Genomic DNA, 20,698 nt, shown 5'->3' with positions numbered 1-20,698 from the left:
TTATGTTTTTGTCTTTTCTGGATCCAGGTGACCCTGACTCCCTCCGTGTCAGTGTAGGGAGCCGGTGGTCGTGTCCCTTCACTATTGTAGGGTCTTCAGGTAATAGATAGCCGAGGTACGTGGATATGCGGCCATCCACCTTTGGGGTGTTCGCATAGGCTGAGCAGTGAGGGAGAGCGGCAGGTCTATTGCAGGGGTCTCCCTTTGTTCCTTAGTTGTGGATCCAGAGAGACATTGTTTATATGGTTTTGTCTTGTTTCCTGTACACCATCCGTGACATTATCAGCCGCCAAAACCGTCTCAAGCATGGATCCGGTTTCACTTTTGGCTGAACGCCTCCAGGGTCTTTCATTGGAGGTAGCTGATCTCCGTAGGATTTTTTCTCAGTTTCAAGTGACCGGTTCAGCTTGCGTTCATGGAGTTTGTGCTGAGCCCAAGGTCTCGCTCCCGGATACGTTCTCTGGGGGTAGTGAGAATTTTGTGCGTTTTAAAGAGGCTTGCAAACTCCATTTTTGCCTTCTTCCCCATTCTTCTGGTGATGAAGAACGGAGGGTGGGGATCATTGTATCGTTGCTCTGGGGTAACGCTCAGTCTTGGGCCTTTTCGCTACCGGAGGGGGCACGGCCCCTCCGCTCAGTGGATGAATTCTTTTTAGCCCTGGGTCAGATATATGATGATCCGGATCGTATTGCTCTGGCTGAGTCTAGACTACGTCTGTTATGCCAGGGTAAACAATCCGCAGAGATATACTGCTCCGAATTTCGGAGATGGGCAGCTGATACTGGTTGGAATGATGCTGCACTCCGAAGTCAATTTTGCCATGGTCTTTCAGAGGGATTGAAAGATGCATTTTCCTTTCATGAGAGGCCTATCTCCTTGGACTCTGCTATGTCTCAGGCCGTTCGTATTGACAGGCGTCTTAGAGAGAGACGAGAGATCTCTCCTTCCTGTCCTACTCAGTCTCGGAACAGTGCAGCGGTCTCATTCTGTGCGCAGGAGTCTCAGTCGCTGTCAGCCCCTTCTGAGCAGGAGCCCATGCAGCTGGGGTTGATTGCCTCTGACAATAGAAGATTCAGCCCGCATGGGAGGGTTTGTTTTTGTTGTGGAGGTATAAATCATTTGGCAAATGTTTGTCCCTCAAGGAGATTCAGGCAGTTTTCTGGGAGTAATAAAGAGACAAAAAGGAAAAAATCTCTTAAAAATGTTCCGTCTGTTACTATTGGCAGGGTTGAGGTGGAAATTGAAGGTTTTCCGTTTGCTTGTAGTTCCCGTTTTGTCCTGCCTGCTAGGGTGGCGCTAGAGAGCAAGAGCATTTTTTGTGAGATTTTTGTGGATAGTGGAGCAGCTGTCAACCTCATTGATAATCAATTTGCAATAACTCATGGTTTCCAGGTATGCACTTTGGGAAGGGATATTCCTGTTTTTGCTATTGATTCAGCTCCACTTTCTCAGAAATCATTAAAGGGCATAGTTCACAATATCTATTTAATTGTGAGTGATGCTCATGTTGAGGATGTGTCATGTTTCGTCCTTAGTGGTTTGCCTACTCCTCTAGTGTTGGGGCTACCCTGGCTCACTAAACATAACCCCACCATTGATTGGCAAGCGAGGCAAATAAATGGTTGGAGTGACTTTTGCAGAGAGAATTGCCTCATAACATCTGTTTCTGAGGTTTCTACTAAGACTGTACCACCTTTCCTCTCTGAATTTTTGGATGTCTTCTCTGAGAGTGGAGTTCAGGGTTTGCCTCCGCACAGGGAGTATGATTGCCCTATTAATCTCATCCCAGGCGCCAAGCTGCCTAAATCTCGTTTATACAATCTCTCCCAACCTGAGAGGGTCGCTATGCGGGCTTATATCTCTGAGAGTTTGAGAAAAGGACACATACGACCCTCGAAGTCACCTGTTGCCGCTGGTTTTTTCTTTGTTAAGAAAAAAGATGGTTCTTTAAGACCTTGTCTGGATTTCAGGGAGCTGAACAGTATCACTATTCGTGATCCTTATCCGCTTCCTCTGATCCCGGACCTGTTTAACCAGGTTGTTGGGGCTAAAGTCTTTTCCAAATTAGACCTAAGAGGGGCATACAACCTGGTTAGGGTCAGAGAAGGAGACGAATGGAAGACGGCTTTCAATACCCCTGAGGGCCATTTTGAGAATTTGGTTATGCCTTTTGGTTTGATGAATGCCCCAGCCGTTTTTCAGCATTTCGTCAACAGCATTTTTTATCATTTAATGGGAAAATTTGTATTAGTGTATTTGGATGACATTTTGATTTTTTCTCCTGATTTCAAGACTCATAAGGAACACTTACGTCAGGTCTTGCTCATTCTGCGGGAGAATAAATTATTTGCGAAACTGGAAAAATGTGTGTTTGCGGTTCCAGAAATCCAATTTCTGGGGTTTCTTGTTTCCGCTTCTGGTTTTCGCATGGACCCCGAGAAGGTCCGCGCTGTGCTTGAGTGGGAGCTTCCTGAGAACCAGAAGGCGCTGATGCGTTTTTTGGGCTTTGCCAATTATTACAGGAAATTTATTTTGAATTATTCCTCTGTTGTTAAACCACTCACTGATATGACCAGAAAGGGGGTAGATTTTTCTTCCTGGTCGGTAGAGGCGCGTAAGGCCTTTTCTAATATCAAGGAGAGTTTTGCTTCCGCTCCCATCCTAGTACAACCTGATATTTCGTTACCCTTCATAGTTGAGGTTGATGCTTCTGAGGTAGGGGTGGGTGCGGTCTTGTCTCAGGGTTCCTCTCCTGCCAAATGGCAACCGTGTGCCTTTTTCTCAAAGAAACTCTCCTCCGCAGAGAGAAATTATGATGTGGGAGATAGGGAATTGTTGGCCATCAAGTTGGCTTTTGAGGAATGGCCCCATTGGCTAGAGGGAGCCAGACACCCTATTACCGTGTTTACTGACCATAAAAATCTGGCCTATTTGGAGTCAGCCAAGCGTCTGAACCCGAGACAGGCCAGATGGTCTTTGTTCTTTTCAAGGTTTAATTTTGTTGTTACGTTCCGCCCTGGGGTTAAGAATGTGAAGGCAGATGCCCTGTCACGTTGTTTTCCAGGAGGTGGGAATTTTGAAGACCCGGGTCCCATTTTGGCTGAAGGTGTGGTGGTCTCTGCTCTTTTTCCTGAATTGGAGGCAGAGGTGCAGGCAGCCCAGTCAGAAGCTCCTGATCTTTGTCCTCCTGGGAGGTTGTTTGTGCCTCTCGCTTTGAGACACAAGATTTTTAAAGAACACCACGACACGGTCCTTGCTGGGCACCCGGGGGCAAGAGCCACACTGGATCTCATCGCTCGGAGATTCTGGTGGCCTGCGCTTCGTAAGTCGGTTAAGGGTTTTGTGGCAGCTTGCGAGACTTGCGCTCGTGCCAAGGTCCCTCATTCACGGCCATCAGGTCCTCTCCTTCCTTTGCCCATTCCTTCCCGTCCTTGGACACATCTGTCCATGGACTTCATAGCGGACTTGCCTCGTTCCTCGGGGAAGTCTGTGATTCTGGTGGTGGTGGGCCGTTTTAGCAAAATGGTGCATTTTATCCCTTTCCCTGGTTTGCCCAATGCTAAGACGCTGGCGCAGGAATTTATTGACCACATTGTCAAATTGCATGGGATTCCTTTAGACATAGTCTCTGATAGGGGCACGCAGTTTGTTTCCAGATTCTGGAAGGCTGAATTCTGTTCTCGCTTGGGGGTTCGGTTGTCATTCTCTTCTGCTTTCCATCCGCAGTCGAATGGCCAGACAGAGCGCGTCAATCAGAATCTGGAGACATATCTGCGCTGTTTTGTGGCGGAGAATCAGGAGGATTGGTGTTCTTTTTTGTCCCTTGCTGAGTTTGCTTTAAATAACCGTCGTCAGGAGTCCTCTGATAAGTCACCATTTTTTGGTGCATATGGGTTCCATCCGCAGTTTGGGACTTTATCGGGAGAGGGCTCTTCTGGTTTGCCTGATGAGGACAGATTCTCCTCGTCTTTGTCATCTATTTGGCAAAAGATTCAGGATAATCTAAAGAGCATGAGTGAGAGATATAAGCGTGTGGCGGATAAGAGACGTGTGCCTGGTCCGGACCTGAATGTTGGTGATCTGGTGTGGTTGTCTACCAAGAATATCAAATTAAAGGTTCCCTCCTGGAAGTTGGGTCCTAGGTTTATTGGGCCTTACAAGATCCTGTCTGTCATCAATCCTGTTGCCTACCGTATTGACCTTCCTCAGACTTGGAAGATCCATAATGTTTTTCATAAGTCCTTATTGAAACCTTATGTTCAACCTATTGTACCCTCGCCTCCTCCTCCGATTATGGTTGATGGAAATCTTGAATTTCAGGTCTCTAGGATTGTGGATTCTTGTCTTGTCCGCGGTTCCCTCCAGTACCTCGTTCATTGGGAGGGTTATGGTCCTGAGGAGAGGATGTGGGTCCCAGTGACGGACATTAAGGCCTCTCGTCTCATCAGGGCTTTCCATAGGTCCCATCCTGAGAAGGTGGGCCCTGAGTGTCCGGAGTCCACTCCTAGAGGGAGGGGTACTGTCACAGCCAGACAGCTGAGAAGCGCTCACAGGCGCTTCTCAGATCCTCCTCCTTGAATTTCTTTGTTTTGGTTTAGTTTCTCATCTCGTTAGTCTATCTCAGCTGTCATGCAGTCAGACTGATCGCTACCCTTTAAGTTCCTCCCCATAATGCAGTAGTGTGCGGCTGATACAACTTCCTGGAGTGTGTGTGCATGCAGTTCCCAGTCCTCAGTCCTCAGTCGTCTGCAGATAAGTGCTGTTTATGTATTTATGTTTTTGTCTTTTCTGGATCCAGGTGACCCTGACTCCCTCCGTGTCAGTGTAGGGAGCCGGTGGTCGTGTCCCTTCACTATTGTAGGGTCTTCAGGTAATAGATAGCCGAGGTACGTGGATATGCGGCCATCCACCTTTGGGGTGTTCGCATAGGCTGAGCAGTGAGGGAGAGCGGCAGGTCTATTGCAGGGGTCTCCCTTTGTTCCTTAGTTGTGGATCCAGAGAGACATTGTTTATATGGTTTTGTCTTGTTTCCTGTACACCATCCGTGACACAAACATGGGACATTTAAAGATGGAAGAAAGTTTTATTCTCTGATGAGAAAAAATGTAACCTTGATGGTTTCCAACGTTACTGGCATGACAAGCAGATCCCACCTGAGATGTTTTCTAAACGCCACAGTGGAGGGGGCGCCATAATGGTCTGGGGTGCTTTTTCCTTCAGTGGAACAATGGAGCTTCAGGAAGTGCAGGGGCGTCAAACGGCCGCTGGCTATGTCCAGATGTTGCAGAGAGCATTCCTCATGACTGAGGGCCCTCGTCTGGGTTTTTCAACAGGACAACGCTACAGTACACAATGCCCGCAGGACAAGGGACTTCTTCCAGGAGAATAACATCACTCTTTTGGCCCATCCTGCGTGTTCCCCTGATCTAAATCCAATTGAGAACCTTTGGGGATGGATGGCAAGGGAAGTTTACAAAAATGGACAACAGTTCCAGACAGTAGATGGCCTTCGTGCGGCCGTCTTCACCACTTGGATAAATGTTCCCACTCACCTCATGGAAACGCTTGCATCAAGCATGCCGAAACGAATTTTTGAAGTGATAAACAATAACGGTGGAGCTACTCATTACTGAGTTCATGTTTGGAAGTTGGATTTCTGTTTTGGGGGGGTTTAGTTTTTTTTTTTGGAGGTGTGGTCCTAAACTTTTGATCAGCTGAAAAACAGCCTGTTTCAGTATATTCGTTGTTTTCATTAAATTTAATGCTCGAAAAATGTTTTGTCTTACTCCCATTTCTTCTTGTTGCATGTTGAAGCTCTACTTGGAACCTTGTTAAGATCCAGCCATGCTAAAAATTATTTTTTGCCATTTTTCAAGTGGTCTTAAACTTTTGATCAGGACTGTATATTTGAATATGAATATGACATAGGTATGTTTGCATATAGATATATTTTTTATATGACTAGTATATTTTTCACAATGTATTAAGCTTAGATGTTAACAAAATTTTGAGAAAATACAGCAACATCCATGCTGACAATAGCCTGATCATTGTATCATACAGTTATGTAGTTGAAACAGTGACCTTCACAGATACTGTGTATTTTTTATGGTGGCTATATACCTTCCATAGCTGTCCGCTGAACGGCTTTCTGACCCCATACGCATAGATATTCAATTTGGGCAAGCATACATGGGTTTTCATTGGGCAGAGAGGAAAAAGCCTCTGGCTATAAGGTATCTGAAACCATTGCTTTCAGTAGAATTAGTCAAATTCAACTATTGTAGATGTATGGGGCCTCCTAACTCTCTCTACAAATGGGAGTAGACATGTTGAATTTCAACAATATCAATCTTTGTCCCCCTCTCACACTGAAATAAACTCGCATGCTTGCTTGGCCAGGTAGAACCTAATATAGTGACGAAGAAAGAATTTGCTGACTTCTAACTTTAGCACATTTCTAATGCAAAATGTCTGCTACCAAATATCTATTCATGTAGAGCTTCTCTTTTAGCATGATAAAAGCAATGAATGTGCAAACTTCACCGTCTCCAGTCCCAATGGAAATTATTTGATGTTTCCCTACGCCATGGATGGAAATCAGTACAATAATGATAAATTTTCTAACTGTTCAATTCATTACATCGCATCTCTTTTGAAAGTGAAAAAGGACAGGTGTTTTGTTGGTAAGTAAATGATAATTTAAATTTAAGTTGTAGGCTCTAATGTCACCATTTATTGTTCCATACAATGTATTGGGAAGCTGGAGAAAAATTATTAATGGGGTGGAATTGGCAATTGTGCCATTGTTTTAAGGGTTTCATTTTTATGATGTTCAAATATGCCGTAAAAATGACAAATTACCTTTATTTAGGTCAGTGTGATTACAGTGAAAGCAAATTTATTTATACATTTATTTATACGTTTTTGTTATGTTTTAATAGTTAAAAAAAAAAAACTTTCTTATATAATGTTTATGCATTTTTCTTGCACGGAGGTGTGTTGAGATAATTTTGGAGTACTAATTGAAACAAACCCCTTGCAGTGTATTCTTGCAGTGTATTCACACTAGGAACTGTAGGTCTTCACAAGATAGGTTAAAAGGGTTGTTCGGGTTCAGAGCTGAACCCTGATATTGCCCCGTTTTACCCAGGCAGGCCCTCTATATGAGCATCAGAGCATTTCATGCTCCGATGCTCTCCCAATGTTTTCCTTTGCCCTGCGCTGAATTGCACCTAGCAGTGTAAAAAATTATAAACAAACAGCTCTTGCCCTTCGGGATTACATAGTATATAAGACCGAAAAAATACATTTGTCCATCCAGTTTGGCCTGTTATCCTGCAAGTTGATCCAGAGGAAGCAAAAAAAAAAAAACTGTGAGGTAGAAGCCAATTTTCCCACTTAAGGGGAACAAAATTCCTTCCTGACTTCAATCAGGCAATCAGAATAACTCCCTGGATCAACAACCCATCTCTACTAGCTATAGCCTAATATTATTACACTCCAGAAATACATACAGGCCCCTCTTGAACTCTTTTAGTGAACTCACCATCACCACCTCCTCAGGCAGAGAGTTCCATAGTCTCACTGCTCTTACCGTAAAGAATCCTCTCCTATGTTTGTGTACAAACCTTCTTTCCTCCAGACGCAGAGGATGTCCCCTAGTCACCGTCCTTGGTATAAATAGATGATGGGAGAGATCTCTGTACTGACCCCTGATATATTTATACATAGTAATTAGATCTCCCCTCAGTCGTCCTTTTTCTAAAGTGAATAACCCTAATGTTGATCATCTTTCAGGGTACTGTAGTCCACCCATTCCAGTTATCACTTTAGTTGCCCTCCTCTGAACTCTCTCCAGCTCTGCTATGTCTGCCTTGTTCACAGGAGCCCAGAACTGTAAACAGTACTCCTTGTGTGGTCTGACCTGTGATTTGTAAAGTGGCAGGACTATGTTCTCATCACGGGCATCTATGTCCCTTTTGATGCAACCCATTATCTTATTGGCCTTAGCAGCAGCTGCCTGACACTGGTTTTTACAGCTTAATTTGCAGTTCACTAAAATTCCTAGGTCCTTTTCCATGTCAGTGTTACCCAGTGTTTTACCATTTAGTATGTACGGGTGATTTGCATTATTCCTTCCCATGTGCATAACCTTACATTTGTCAGTGTTAAACCTCATCTGCCACTTATCTGCCCAAGCCTCCAATCTATCCAGATCCCTCTATAGCAGTATACTGTCCTCTTCCGTGTCAATTACTTTACACAGTTTAGTGTCATCTGTGAAAATTTTTATTTTACTGTGCAAGCCTTCTACAAGATCATTAATAAATATATTGAAGAGAATAGGGCCCAATACTGACCCCTGAGGTACCCCACTAGTGACAGTGACCCAATCTGAGTGTGTACCGTTAATAACCACCCTCTGTTTACTATTACTGAGCCAGTTACTTACCCACATACAGACGTTTTCTCCCAGTCCGAGCATTCTCATTTTATATACTAACCTTTTATGTGGTACAGTGTCAAATGCTTTGGGGAAGTCCAGATATACGACATTCATTGATTTGCCGGTGGCAAGTCTAGAACTTACCTTTTTATAGAAACTGATTAAATTAGTTTGACATGACCGATTCAACGAATATTAGAAGGCCTGCCTGGGTGAGAATAGGGATATGTCTGGGTTCAGCTCTGAAGCCGTACAACCCCTTTAAGTCTCAATGCACAGTGATAAAGAAAGAGGTTGGTGCTGCTCCAATATACATAAAAAACTTAGTGATAGAATCAGTAAAATGGAAACAAAATGTCTCGCTTGTAGATATTGCAATGTTAACAAATGAACTGCAGGCTGATATTGTTCTTCATATTTTTATCTGAACTGCAGTTGATGTTTCAAGCTTCTTATCAAGGCTTGTGCCACCAAAATCCCTACATAAGAAAATAAGTGGAGCATCCCAGAATAGTGAAGCACCGCAGGATTGTAGAAAACAAGCAGGCATTTTATTATACTCATAAGTGCACATTAAAAGTGTCAAATAAAATTACAACACACCTCCCAGGAGCAGGGCCATCCACCACCTGTAAGACATACTGTAATTTTATATGTCTGTTTTAATTTGGTTTTGTGAATTTAATAAATTGCCTGCTTGTTTTCTACCACCCTGGGGTGCTTCACTATTCTGGTTCAGTTCCCTTTTTACTTACATTGGGATTTTGATGGATCAGGCTTGGATAAGAAGCTTGAGACATTAAATGCAGTTCAGATTAAACAGTGAAGAACAATATTGGCCTGGAGTTCATTTGTTAAATTTCCAGTATCTGCAGGTGAGGCGTTTTCTCCCTGTTTTACTGTGATTCTATGACTGTTTTTTTTATGAGCCGAGTCTACCTTTTTTCTTTGTTTGTGACCACTTTGAAGTACGTATGACAATTTTATCACCTTTAAATGATTTTTTTTTCAAGAGACAAAGCAACCAAGAAATGGTGATTTGGTCATTTATTTTTCCATTATGCTGTTTACTGTATGGATTAAATACTTAATATTTATTAATTTGGCTGTTTTCAGATGCTGTGATAGCAATGATGTTTATGCATTTATTTTTATTTGTAAGATGGGGAAAGGGGCATGATTTGATTTCTATTTATTTTTAAAGACCCTTTTTGCCTTTTTTTAATCCTCCAAGGGGATTTGAACATGTGGCCATTAGATCTCTTCTACCCTATACTTAAATATTTCATTCTTCGGTATAATTGCTGTATTTCATTATGCCATGACAAGTAGGGCTTAAAAGGAGTTTTATTATGGCAGGCCTGTGAGCCTTCAGAAGTCCCAAGGCTGCCATAGTAACCAAACTGCTCCCACAATTTTGGCAACAGGGGGTGTATGTGGGATTGGTTGAGAGGGGGTGTTCGGTTACTGGAAACAGCTGATTTTGCCATGAAGAAGCCAAAACAACCAGAGGCATGGCCATTCAAGTACATACATGGACAGCTCATCAACCAGAGTGACTTTCCGTTCTGCTCATATACGGTAGGCCTACTGTATGATGTCCACATGCCTTACTAGGATAGGGGTTGTCTTAAAATGCTAACTTCTTTAAACTGACCTTCCTTTAAGATACCAAATTTGTGGTGATATGCTACTTTTTTCAGAGAGTGGACGGCCAATATGTGGCAATCAAATAGTGGAAGATGGAGAACAATGTGATGTAGGACTTAAGGACAATGACATGTGTTGTTATGGTGTCAATGCAGGAGAAGGTTTGCAGTGTACATTAAGGCCTGGGAAACAGTGCAGGTATGCTATATTTTTAATATAAGACTAAACATACAGAAGAATGATATTAAAGGGAAATTTTATATTGGCAGCAGTATAAACACAATAATCATACAAGGGCCTCAAAATGTTTATTTGTAAAATTAGGTCTAGACAGTCACATAACTATAATGTTGGCTGTGATAAAGACTGGATCTTTATCTGACCTGTATATTGTAAGGGATCGCTCTCTCTCAGGGGGTCTCAATCACAGATTTGTTGCAGACAACCGGATGGAAGTCCAAACGATGCTTTATTTTCTAGCACTTTAGCACAATACAGCAACCAAAATAACTCCTGCCGGACGAGGCACTACCTAATACATAATTCATTCCCTGACTTCTAAAGAACACAGTTCACACACGTGATCAGATGCGGCTTTCTCAGTCCAAGCAGTCCAGCAGCCTCCAGGCTGTGACTACAACAACATCAGTACCTTTGGAGGATTGTGGCGCAGAAGTCTGCCTGACTCTGGCCGTGCGACCCTCTCTCTGCAGGCGTCTCTAGGTCCCCCAAACTCGGGCTTCCTCAGCCTCTCTCTTTCACTCTCACTTTCAGGCCTCCTCAGCCTTTCCTTCCCCCTGACTAACACACAGAGGGTTGGTTTTATGCATCCTTGATTAGTGCAGGCCTCACCTGCTATCACCCCAGGTGAAAGGGAATACCTGTGCCAGAAGGGTGTGGACTGGAAAATCCCACTACCAAACCTATCCGCCAATCCAAGTAAAATCCAGCCCAGAAGAAAATATATACAAAACTCTCTCAGCAAACTATACTTTACTGAGACCACTGCAGCTTTCCAGATTTTAGTTATCTCACCCAGCTAAGGTATCTGGGTGGGATACACATGGCTTTCCGCACTGTCCACATTACCACAATATGTATTCAAAAAATAAATAAAATGTACTGCCTATAGAGAACGCTAAAATAAAAATAATAAATACTTTATTTTACTAGATATATTGAATAAAATCCATAGTAATGCAAAAGGCAGAAAGCCTCATTTGGGGCATGGGCAATCTGACCCAGGGCAACTACAAATCCTTTGTGCAGTATATAAATTAGACCCAGCTGTGAGAGAAACCGCCGCATTCTGGATTGAAATGGATCTAAGCGCTGCTGGTCGATTACTTCACCCTCAAAGTGCCCTCTACTGCTAGGGTTACCACAATATCAGGACCCTACTGCACTATTCTCAGGACACTTAAAGAGGCACAGAAACAGAGTGTTTTTTCGCATTTATGGTGGGGATCAACTTGCACCCCCTAGTCTTAGGAATCTTTCGTGTATGCACAGATGATTGGTGCTTTTCAGCATAAGGTGAACCCTAAGATCATAGTTTGTGAAACCCCTAAATAGTAGCATTCGCTGAGTGCTGCACAATTCAATTTACACTCAAAGCGTTTCTGCAGAGATGACTGCTTCATCAAGAGCTGCAAACTGCAGTACTGTTGTGGCATCATTCTGGTAAAATTTATCTGCATTTAAATATCTCAACTTCTGTATGATTGGCATTGAGATAGTAATCTGTCCCCCCCAAGCCGATAAAGCTGGCAGTTAAGCAGGGTAGCCATCCTGTATTACATTATGGGAAATACTCAAATTGGTTGCTCCAAAAATAAATAATAACTTTGATTTTATCAATTACAATCATTAAAAAATGCTCGTGTCAAGATATATTTAGGCCAGGGCATATCCTTGGGGAAGGCTGACATGACAGGGGGTTGGCTTAGTTAAGCATAGAATGTCAGGCATTGGGGGGGGAGGGGTTTAAAAAAGGAGGTGGTGATGGATAGCTAGGGCTAGGGTGCATGGTTTAAGTGAGGCACGGAAGGGGGAGCAGGCACTATTTTGAGGGATCATCTAGGGAGGACCCCGCCCACCTTCCCTTATTGTGTGTACTGAGGCTTTTTTTTAGTTGTTGGAATGTTCTGGTCATGGCAGTGGGATGGGCTGTAGCTCTTATTATGATATTCATGGCGGTAGGATGTCTTTGAAGTTGGTGGAAAGACAAATTGTGGAGGATAGGAAGTCTTCATGGTTGGGGCTGAACTCCTTTTGTTGGCGGATTTGTGGAGTATTTAAGGGTCCATCAGTTAGTGCCTCCAAGCTAGTGCTCATCGGTTGAAGGCAAGATGGAGTGCCCCAGATGGGGCTAATTGAACAATTTGGGGCTTTGAGGACCTCCATCCTCATTATTCATATGTTATACATATTTGTTGGGATGTTTTCATATGCTGTTGCATATGGGGTAATGTATTTATTTGTTTAATAAAATAAATATTGTGTTTGTTTTTAATACAATTTTTTGTCTGTGTCTTATTTGGGGAATAGTCCAATAGTTTTGTTGGGCTGCACGCTATGTCCGTTTGTGAGGTGCAAAGTGGAGTGGGTATAATCCCAAGTTCAATAGTAAGCAAAATACCACTGCTCACTCAAATTAGGATGCAAGTAAAATATGTTTTATACTGTGAGCGAATCGAAGTTGATGAAGTGGAATTCGATCCGAATTTCAGAAAAATTCGATTCGCACCGAAGTCGAATTTCCTCACACTTTGTGGTAACAAATCAAATTTTTTCCTTCCTAAAATGGCTGCTGCACATGTTAGGACATGGAACAATGAACTCTGAGAACGAGGGATCACCCACAATGCCATGCATGCAGCCAATAAGCAGCCAGCCAGCCCCTGTGATGTCACAGCCCTATAAATAGCCTCTGCCATCTTCGATTCAGCCATTTTCCATTGCAGGGAGAAATGTGACAGGCGCTCGGGACAGTGCTAGGAAAGACTTTATTGTGCTGAAAAAATTATTTAGACGTGCAGGAAAAGATTATTTAAGGTGTAGGGAAAGGATAGGGAGGCATTATCCATGCTATAAAAAGAGAACAGGGTCTAATAGGGGAGTGTACAGCCTAGGTAATAGGAGCAATTCTCTTACACCTTGCTTCACTAACTGGGCATCTAAATTGCTGTTACACTGCTGATTTTAGGTTTGCACTATATGAGCCCCTACATACGGTAATCCCAAAAAATAAAAAAAAACTATGGCTTTCAGAATTTGGAGACACTAAAAAAAGTAGTCATATTTGGTATTGTTCCTTCCGTAACAACCTGCTCTATAAAAATAGCTCATGATCTAACCTGTCAGATGAATGTTGTAAATAACAAAAAATGAAAACAGTGCCAAAACAGCTATTTTTTTGTTACCTTGCCTCGCAAAAAGTGTAATATAGAGCAACCAAAAATCATCTGGACCCTAAAAATCATCTGCCACCTTATTCTGTAGTTTCCAAAATGGGGTCACTTTTGTAGTTTCTATTTTAGGGGTGCTTCAGGGGGTCTTCAAATTTGACATGGCAAGTTAAAATTATCCCAGTGAAATCTGTCCTCCAAAAACCATATGGCGTTCCTTTCCTTCTGCGCCCTGCTGTGTGCCCGTACAGCAGTTTACGACCACATATGGGGTATTTCTGTAAACTACAGAATCAGGGCAATAAATATTGAGTTTAGTTTGGCTGTTAATACTTACTTTGTTAGCAGAAAAAATTTATGAAAATTTAAAATCTGCCAAAGAAAGTGAAATTCTGAATATCCATTTTCAATTAATTCTTGTGAAACTCCTAAAGGGTTAATAAAGTTTGTAAAATCAGTTTGAATACCTAGAGGGGTGTATCAGGGTGGCTAAAGTTTCTACTCTAGGGGTGAATCAGGGTGGCTTCAAATGGGACATGGTGTCAAAAAACCAGTCCATCAAAATCTGCCTTCCAAAAACCATATGGCATTCCTTTCCTTCTGCGCCGTACCGTGTGGCCATACAGCAGTTTACTACCACATATGGGGTGTTTCTGTAAACTACAGAATCAGGGCAATAAATATTGAGTTTTGTTTGGCTGTTAACCTTTGCTTTGTCAGCGTAAAACAAATGATTAAAATGGAAAATCTGCCAAAAAAGTTAAATTCTATAATATTATCTCCATTTTCCATTAATTCTTGTGGAACATCTAAAGGGTTAACAACGTTTGTAAAATCCGTTTTTAATACCTTGAGGGGTTTAGTTTTTAAAATGGGGTCTTCTAACATCCCCAAAAAATAAAATGGCATTCACAAAATGATTCAAACATGAAGTAGACATATGGGAAATGTAAAGTAATAACTATTATATGAGGTATCACTATCTGTTTTAAAAGCAGAGAAATTGAAATTTGGTGAGTTGTGAATTTGTCCAAATTTTTGGTAAATTTGGCATTTTTTTAATAAATAAAATGAAATATTTTGATTCAAATTTACCACTGTCATGAAGTACAATATGTGATGAGAAAACAGTCTCAGAATGGCCTGGATAAGTAAAAGCATTTTAACAGTGACCTTCATAGTGGCCGCCCTTTTAACCCCTTAAGGACCCTGACATTTTTCACCTTAAGGACCAGGCCATTTTTAGCAAATCTGACATGTCACTTTATGTGGTGATAACTTTAAAACACTTTTACTTATCCAGGCCATTCTGAGATTGTTTTCTCGTCACATATTGTACTTCATGACAGTGGTACTACTCTACTTTTATAATAAATAGTAATACCTCCAAAAATAGTTATTACTTTACATTCCCCATATGTCTACTTCATGTTTGGATCATTTTGTGAATGCCGTTTTATTTTTTGTGGATGTTAGAAGGCTTAGAAGTTTAGAAGCAAATCTTGAAATTTTTCAGAAAATTTCTAAAACCTACTTTTTCAGGACCAGTTTAGGTCTGAAGTCACTTTATGAGGCTTACATAATAGAAACCACCCATTTTACAATCTACACCCCTCAGAGTATTCAAAACTGATTTTACAAACGTTGTTAACCCTTTAGGTGTTCCACAAGAATTGGAAAATAGAGATAAAATTAAAAAATTTAATTTTTTGGGCAGATTTTCCATTTGAGTAAATTTTTTCCAGTTACAAAGCAAAAGTTAACAGCTAAACAAAACTCAATATTTATGGCCCTGATTCTGTAGTTTACAGAAACACCCCATATGTGGTCGTAAACTGCTGTACGGGCACACGGCAGGGCGCAGAAGGAAAGGAATGCATACGGTTTTTGGAGGGCAGATTTTGCTGGACTGTTTTTTTGACAGAATGTCCCATTTGAAGCCCCCCTGATGCACCCCTAGAGTAGAAACTCCAAAAAAGTGACCCCATTTTGGAAACGACAGAATAAGGTGGCAGTTTTGTTGGTATTATTTTAGGGTACATATGATTTTTGGTTGCTCTATATTACACTTTTTGTGAGGCAAGGTAACAAGAAATAGCTGTTTTGGCACCGTTTTTATTTTCTGTTATTTACAACATTCATCTGACAGGTTAGATCATGTGGTATTTTTATAGAGCAGGTTGTCACTGACGCGAAAATACCAAATATGACAACTTTTTTTTATTTATGTAAGTTTTACACAATGATTTAATTTTTGAAACAAAAAAATTATGTTTTAGTGTCTCCATAGTGTGAGAGCAATCGTTTTTTCAGTTTTTGGGCAATTATCTTAGGTAGGGTATGATTTTTGTGGGATTAGATGACGGTTTGATTGGCACTATTTTGGGGTGCGTATGACTTTTTGATCGCTTGCTATTACACTTTTTGTGATGTAAGGTAAAAATAGCTTTTTTTACACAGTTTTTATTTAAATTTTTTTATAGTGCTTACCTGAGGGGTTAGGTCATGTGGTATTTTTATAGAGCCGGTCGTTACGGACGCGGCGATACCTAATATGTATACTTTTTTTATTTAAGTTTTACACAATAATATCATTTTTGAAACCCCAAAAAAATCATGTTTTAGTGTCTCCATATTCTGAGCCTTATTTTTTTTAATTTTTTTGGGCGATTGTCTTAGGTAGAGGCTCATATTTTGCGGGATGAGGTGACGGTTAGATTGGTACTATTTTGGCGGGCATACGCCTTTTTGATCGCTTGGTGTTGTACTTTTAGTGATGTAAGGTGACAAAAAAATTGTTTATTTAGCACAGTTTTTATTTTATTTTTTTCACGGTGTTCATCTGAGGGGTTAGGTCATGGGATATGTTTATAGAGACGGTCGATACGGACGCGGTGATACCTAATACATCTGTATTGTGCTGTATTGAACTGTCAGTGTCTTACACTGTAAGACGCTAACAGTTGCCTAGGAGACCCAGCCCTGGGGCTGGATCTCCTGGGCTTCCGTTGCTTGCAGTCCCGATGCCTGTTCAAGGCATCGGGCTGCCATAGCAACCCTCGGTTCCCCGTCACCGCAGCACGAAGACCCGATGGGGATATACAAGCTGCCGCAATCCCCCTGTATGCTGCGGTCAGCGTGACTGCGGCATACAGGGGGTTAATCTGCCGTAATTGGTGTTTTCACCGATGCTGGCAGATACAGCAGCTGATCGCGGCAGCAGTTGTGGGGCAGCGCATTTACCCTAGGACGAGAATGCTCGTCCTAGTGCGTTAAGTACCTGCAAGTTAGGACGAGCATTCTCGCCCAAGGTCCTGAAGGGGTTAAAGTTATCACCACATAAAGTGACACATGTCAGATTTGCAAAAATCAGTCTGGTCCTTAAGGTGAAAAATGACCCGTTCCTTAAGTGGTTAATAGGAAATATACGTACGTCCTATTTGCCGTTCTGCAGTGATTTTACATTGCTATACATTTTTTGGGGGTGTATTAATAGGATAAAAAATACGTCTTAATTGCTGTTATGCAGTGAACTTACATTGTACTACAGCCATTTACAGGGTGTATTAATAGGAAATATACGCATGTCCTATTAGCCGTACTGCGGTCAAGTTACATTGTACTACAGCCATTTACGTGGTATATTAATAGGAAATATACGTACGTCCTATTAGTCATTCTGCGGTGAATTTACATTGTTATACTTGTTTTTGGGATGAAAAAAAATACGTCTTAATTGCTGTTCTGCGGTGAAGTTACATTGTACTACAGCCATTTACTGGGTGTATTAATAGGAAATATACATACGTCCTGTTAGACGTTCAGTGGTGAATTTAAATTGTTGTACATTTTTTGGGGGGTGTATTAATCGGAAAAAAAATCTTATTTGCCATTCTGCGGTGAAGTTACATTGTAATATAGCCTATTTTGGGGTGTATTATTTTACTTTTAATTTAATTCTTTTATTACACAGTATGTCAGACAGACAAGTGACAGGCCCTTCAAAGGGAACGGGCAGTGGCCAAAATGTTTCTGTCTCAGGCAGAAGTAGCAGCAGAATAGGAGGGATGGCAGCAGGAGTCGCAGCAAGAGGCCTGAGTTCCCAGTGTCATCTATCGGTCGTGTCTTGACCAGCAACCCAGCGGTGCTTGAATGGTTGACTCAGTCTTCTACTTTGTCGCAAGTGACATCAGACGCCCCCAGCCAAGAGTCGGTGGGTTTCTCTGACTTGAAACTTAGTTGGCATGGCCCGGGAGCAGGCCCTGTTCCCCCAACTGTCCTCAACCTGCCTCTGTCATTTTCTGTTCCCTCAGTGCGAAAAGTTATATATGCCATAGGCTCGGCTCCACTTTTCAGCGAGGACGATCTACTAGACAGTCAGCAGCTACTACCCAGCCAAGATCTAGAGGAGACATCTGCCGCTTCCTCCCATAGACGTGCAAGTAGTGATGTTGAGAGTCACACAGGAGCTGATGTTGCGAGCGGTCAGGCACGTGGCCCTGGTACTGGTGAGGGTGACATCAGTTATGTGCAGACAGTAGTGGACGATGATGTGGCCGTTCGCACGTGGGAGCCAGGTGAACAGGGGGCTTCATCATCATCAGGAGAAGGGTGGCAGCTTGCGTGTGAGGCGTCGGATGAGCCAGCAAGGTGGTAGCATGGCCGTGAGTCAGCAGGGTGGCAGCAGTGGGAAGTAGGGAGCCAAACGTGCACGGGGTAGACCACCCACTTCACAGGAGCCTACCTCTCCGGAAAGTAGTGGTGCAGGGGTTAACGGAGGCAGCGGTAGCAGGCAGTCAGTGCGGAGTGTTGGGGGAAAATGGTATACCCGGCAGTGTGGGAGTTTTTTTCTTAAGCCGTCGGAAGAGGTGAACATGGCCATTTGCCGAATTTGTGAGCAGAAGGTGAAGCGTGGCCAGGGTACCAATGTTGGCACCACAGCCCTGCGTCAAAATATATAGCATCACCATAAAGTGGCCTGGGAAAACTGTGGCTCCGATATGGTGGTTCAGCCTGCCACAGCAATCGCTGCATCTCCCAGTGGCACCCACCCGATCTAATGCAGTCAAGGCTCCACCACCTCAGCCGAAGGGAGCTGTCTGTCCTTCCCATCATCTACCGGTCCTGATGCTCCTGCTCCTCCTACTCCCAGTCAGTCATTTAGTCAGCAATCGTTCACCGAAGCGATTGCCAAGAGTCAACAGTATGCGTGCACTCATTCAACGTCGCAAAAGCTGAAAGTACTCCTGGCCAAGTTGCTGATGCTGCAGTCCCTCCCTTTCCAAGTGGTGGACTCTGCACCTTTCTGAAAACTGATGGCTCATGCCAAGCCAAGGTGGAGAGTCCCAAGCTGTCATTTCTTTGCGAAAAAGGCAGTACCAGCCCGACACACATATGTAGAACAGAAGGTGGGCCAGTTCTTGAGCCTGTTGGTGTCTATCAAAGTGCACGGCAGCGCCGATGTGTGGAGCTGTAACTATGGTCAAGGACAATATATGGATAAATGTTGTTCCTGCCCAGCCACACCAGCAATTTGGCCAGGTGATGCTGCTTCCGCCTCCATGTTCTCACACCGTTGGTCCTGCGACAATGTCTGCCTCTGCCTCCTCATCCTCCACCGTGTCCTTAGTCTCCACTGCAGGGACAATTCAACATGCTCCTCCAGCATACCACATGTGCAGGGCACGGCGGTGTCACGCTGTTCTACACCTACTTTGCCTGGGTGAACGGAGTCACACAGGGGAACTTCTCCGCATCCTTCATCAAGAAATCGAATCCTGGCTTTCTCCTCAACAACAAAGATCGGAACCATGGTGACCGACAACGGGAGGAATATGGTGTTGGCACTGCATCAAGGAGGGCTGAGCCATGTGCCCTGCATTGCGCATGTGTTCAATCTGGTTGTAAAGTGGTTCCTGAAGTCTTCACCCCATCTGCAAGACATCCTTAAAATGGCCAGGAAACTTTGCATGCACTTCAGCCACTCGTATGCCGCAAAGCACACCCTCCTTGAGTTGCAAAGACATAACGGCGTCCCCCAACATAGGCTGATATGCAACATTTTCACACATTGGAATTCAACCCTCCATATATTGGACAGATTATATGAACAGAGAAAGGCCAAAAACGATTTCTTTGATACAGGCGGACAGAGGTACTACCCTGTGTTACTTTGATGTTAGCCGGTAGCAACTGATGCGTGACACCTGCTGTTTGCTCGGGCCCTTTGAGGAGGCCACTTTATTTGTCAGTTGCCAGGACTACTGTCATGCCCCGTCCTGACGGTGTGCGGAGGTCGGCCAGAATAGCAGCACGAGTTTAGTGTTTTGTTTTGGAGCTGTGCTGGCTCCGCCTCCCATCAGGTGCACTGGGTGGGGTTATGAGTTTAAATAGCACTCCACCCCAGTGCTCTGAGCGGATTATATTAATCACTTTGGTCTTGGAAGCTAGAAAGGAAGGTTGTCTGTTCCAGCGCAGAGAGATAAGTGTGGTTTCTTGTTTGATTGTTTGGTGTCATCTCTCCCATCCAGGTTCTGTGCGAGCAGGCTGCTCCTATTTCCCCTCTTCACCATCTCAGGGAATTTAGGGTGTTTCAGTCCAGGCACGAGGACACATCATACCTACCACAAAGGTCTGCATGTGGGCTGAGCAGTGCAGGGAGAGAGGTCAGGGATAAGTTAGGAGGTGACCCTTCCCCTGCCTCTCGCCTAGAGCCTGGTTGGTGGTTTAACTGTTAGTCTGAGTGCACGTCTGCCGCGACAACTACAGGATGAACAATGTCATTCCACTGGTTCATGTCCTAGAACAGATCCTGCTAAATCTGGCTGGCCAGGGGACAGGAGACGTGGTGATTACATCTCACGGCCACATGAGCCCTGTGGGGGCTGAACTAGAGGAGGAGAAGGACATTCAAGCACAAGCAATGGGTAGAGAAAAGGGTGGTTTTTCTACAAAGGTGACAGGAGAGGAGGAGCAGGAGCAGCCGGAGAAGCTACAGGGCGATGAGGAAGATGAGGCAGATGACCCAGACACACCGTGGCAGTATTCAGTGGAGATGGAGGCAGAGAGTCCCTCCGAGTCACTTGTGCAAATGGCTCGATGCATGCTCAGTTGCTTGCATAGTGACAGCCGAATTGTGACCATTTGGCAGAGGGATGACTACTGGCTCTCCACCATGTTAGACCCTCGC

The 20,698-nt window shown here is 43.4% G+C and overlaps 1 protein-coding gene across 1 annotated transcript in view; it reads left to right on the top strand.

The window, feature by feature from the left end:
* The window catches only part of LOC120989514 (disintegrin and metalloproteinase domain-containing protein 10-like), a 257,328-nt gene that overhangs the window by 189,948 nt on the left and 46,682 nt on the right, over positions 1-20,698 (top strand). Inside the window, exons 10-11 of the mRNA XM_040417664.1 lie at positions 6,515-6,686; positions 10,153-10,297. Coding sequence (XP_040273598.1) covers positions 6,515-6,686; positions 10,153-10,297 — 317 coding nt within the window. The remainder of the gene's footprint in view (positions 1-6,514; positions 6,687-10,152; positions 10,298-20,698) is intronic.

The sequence above is a fragment of the Bufo bufo genome, chromosome 2 (genome assembly GCF_905171765.1).
Source record: "Bufo bufo chromosome 2, aBufBuf1.1, whole genome shotgun sequence".
Classification (NCBI taxonomy): domain Eukaryota; kingdom Metazoa; phylum Chordata; class Amphibia; order Anura; family Bufonidae; genus Bufo; species Bufo bufo.
Note: the sequence above shows the minus strand (reverse complement) of the source record. Positions and strands in the feature narration are given on the sequence as shown.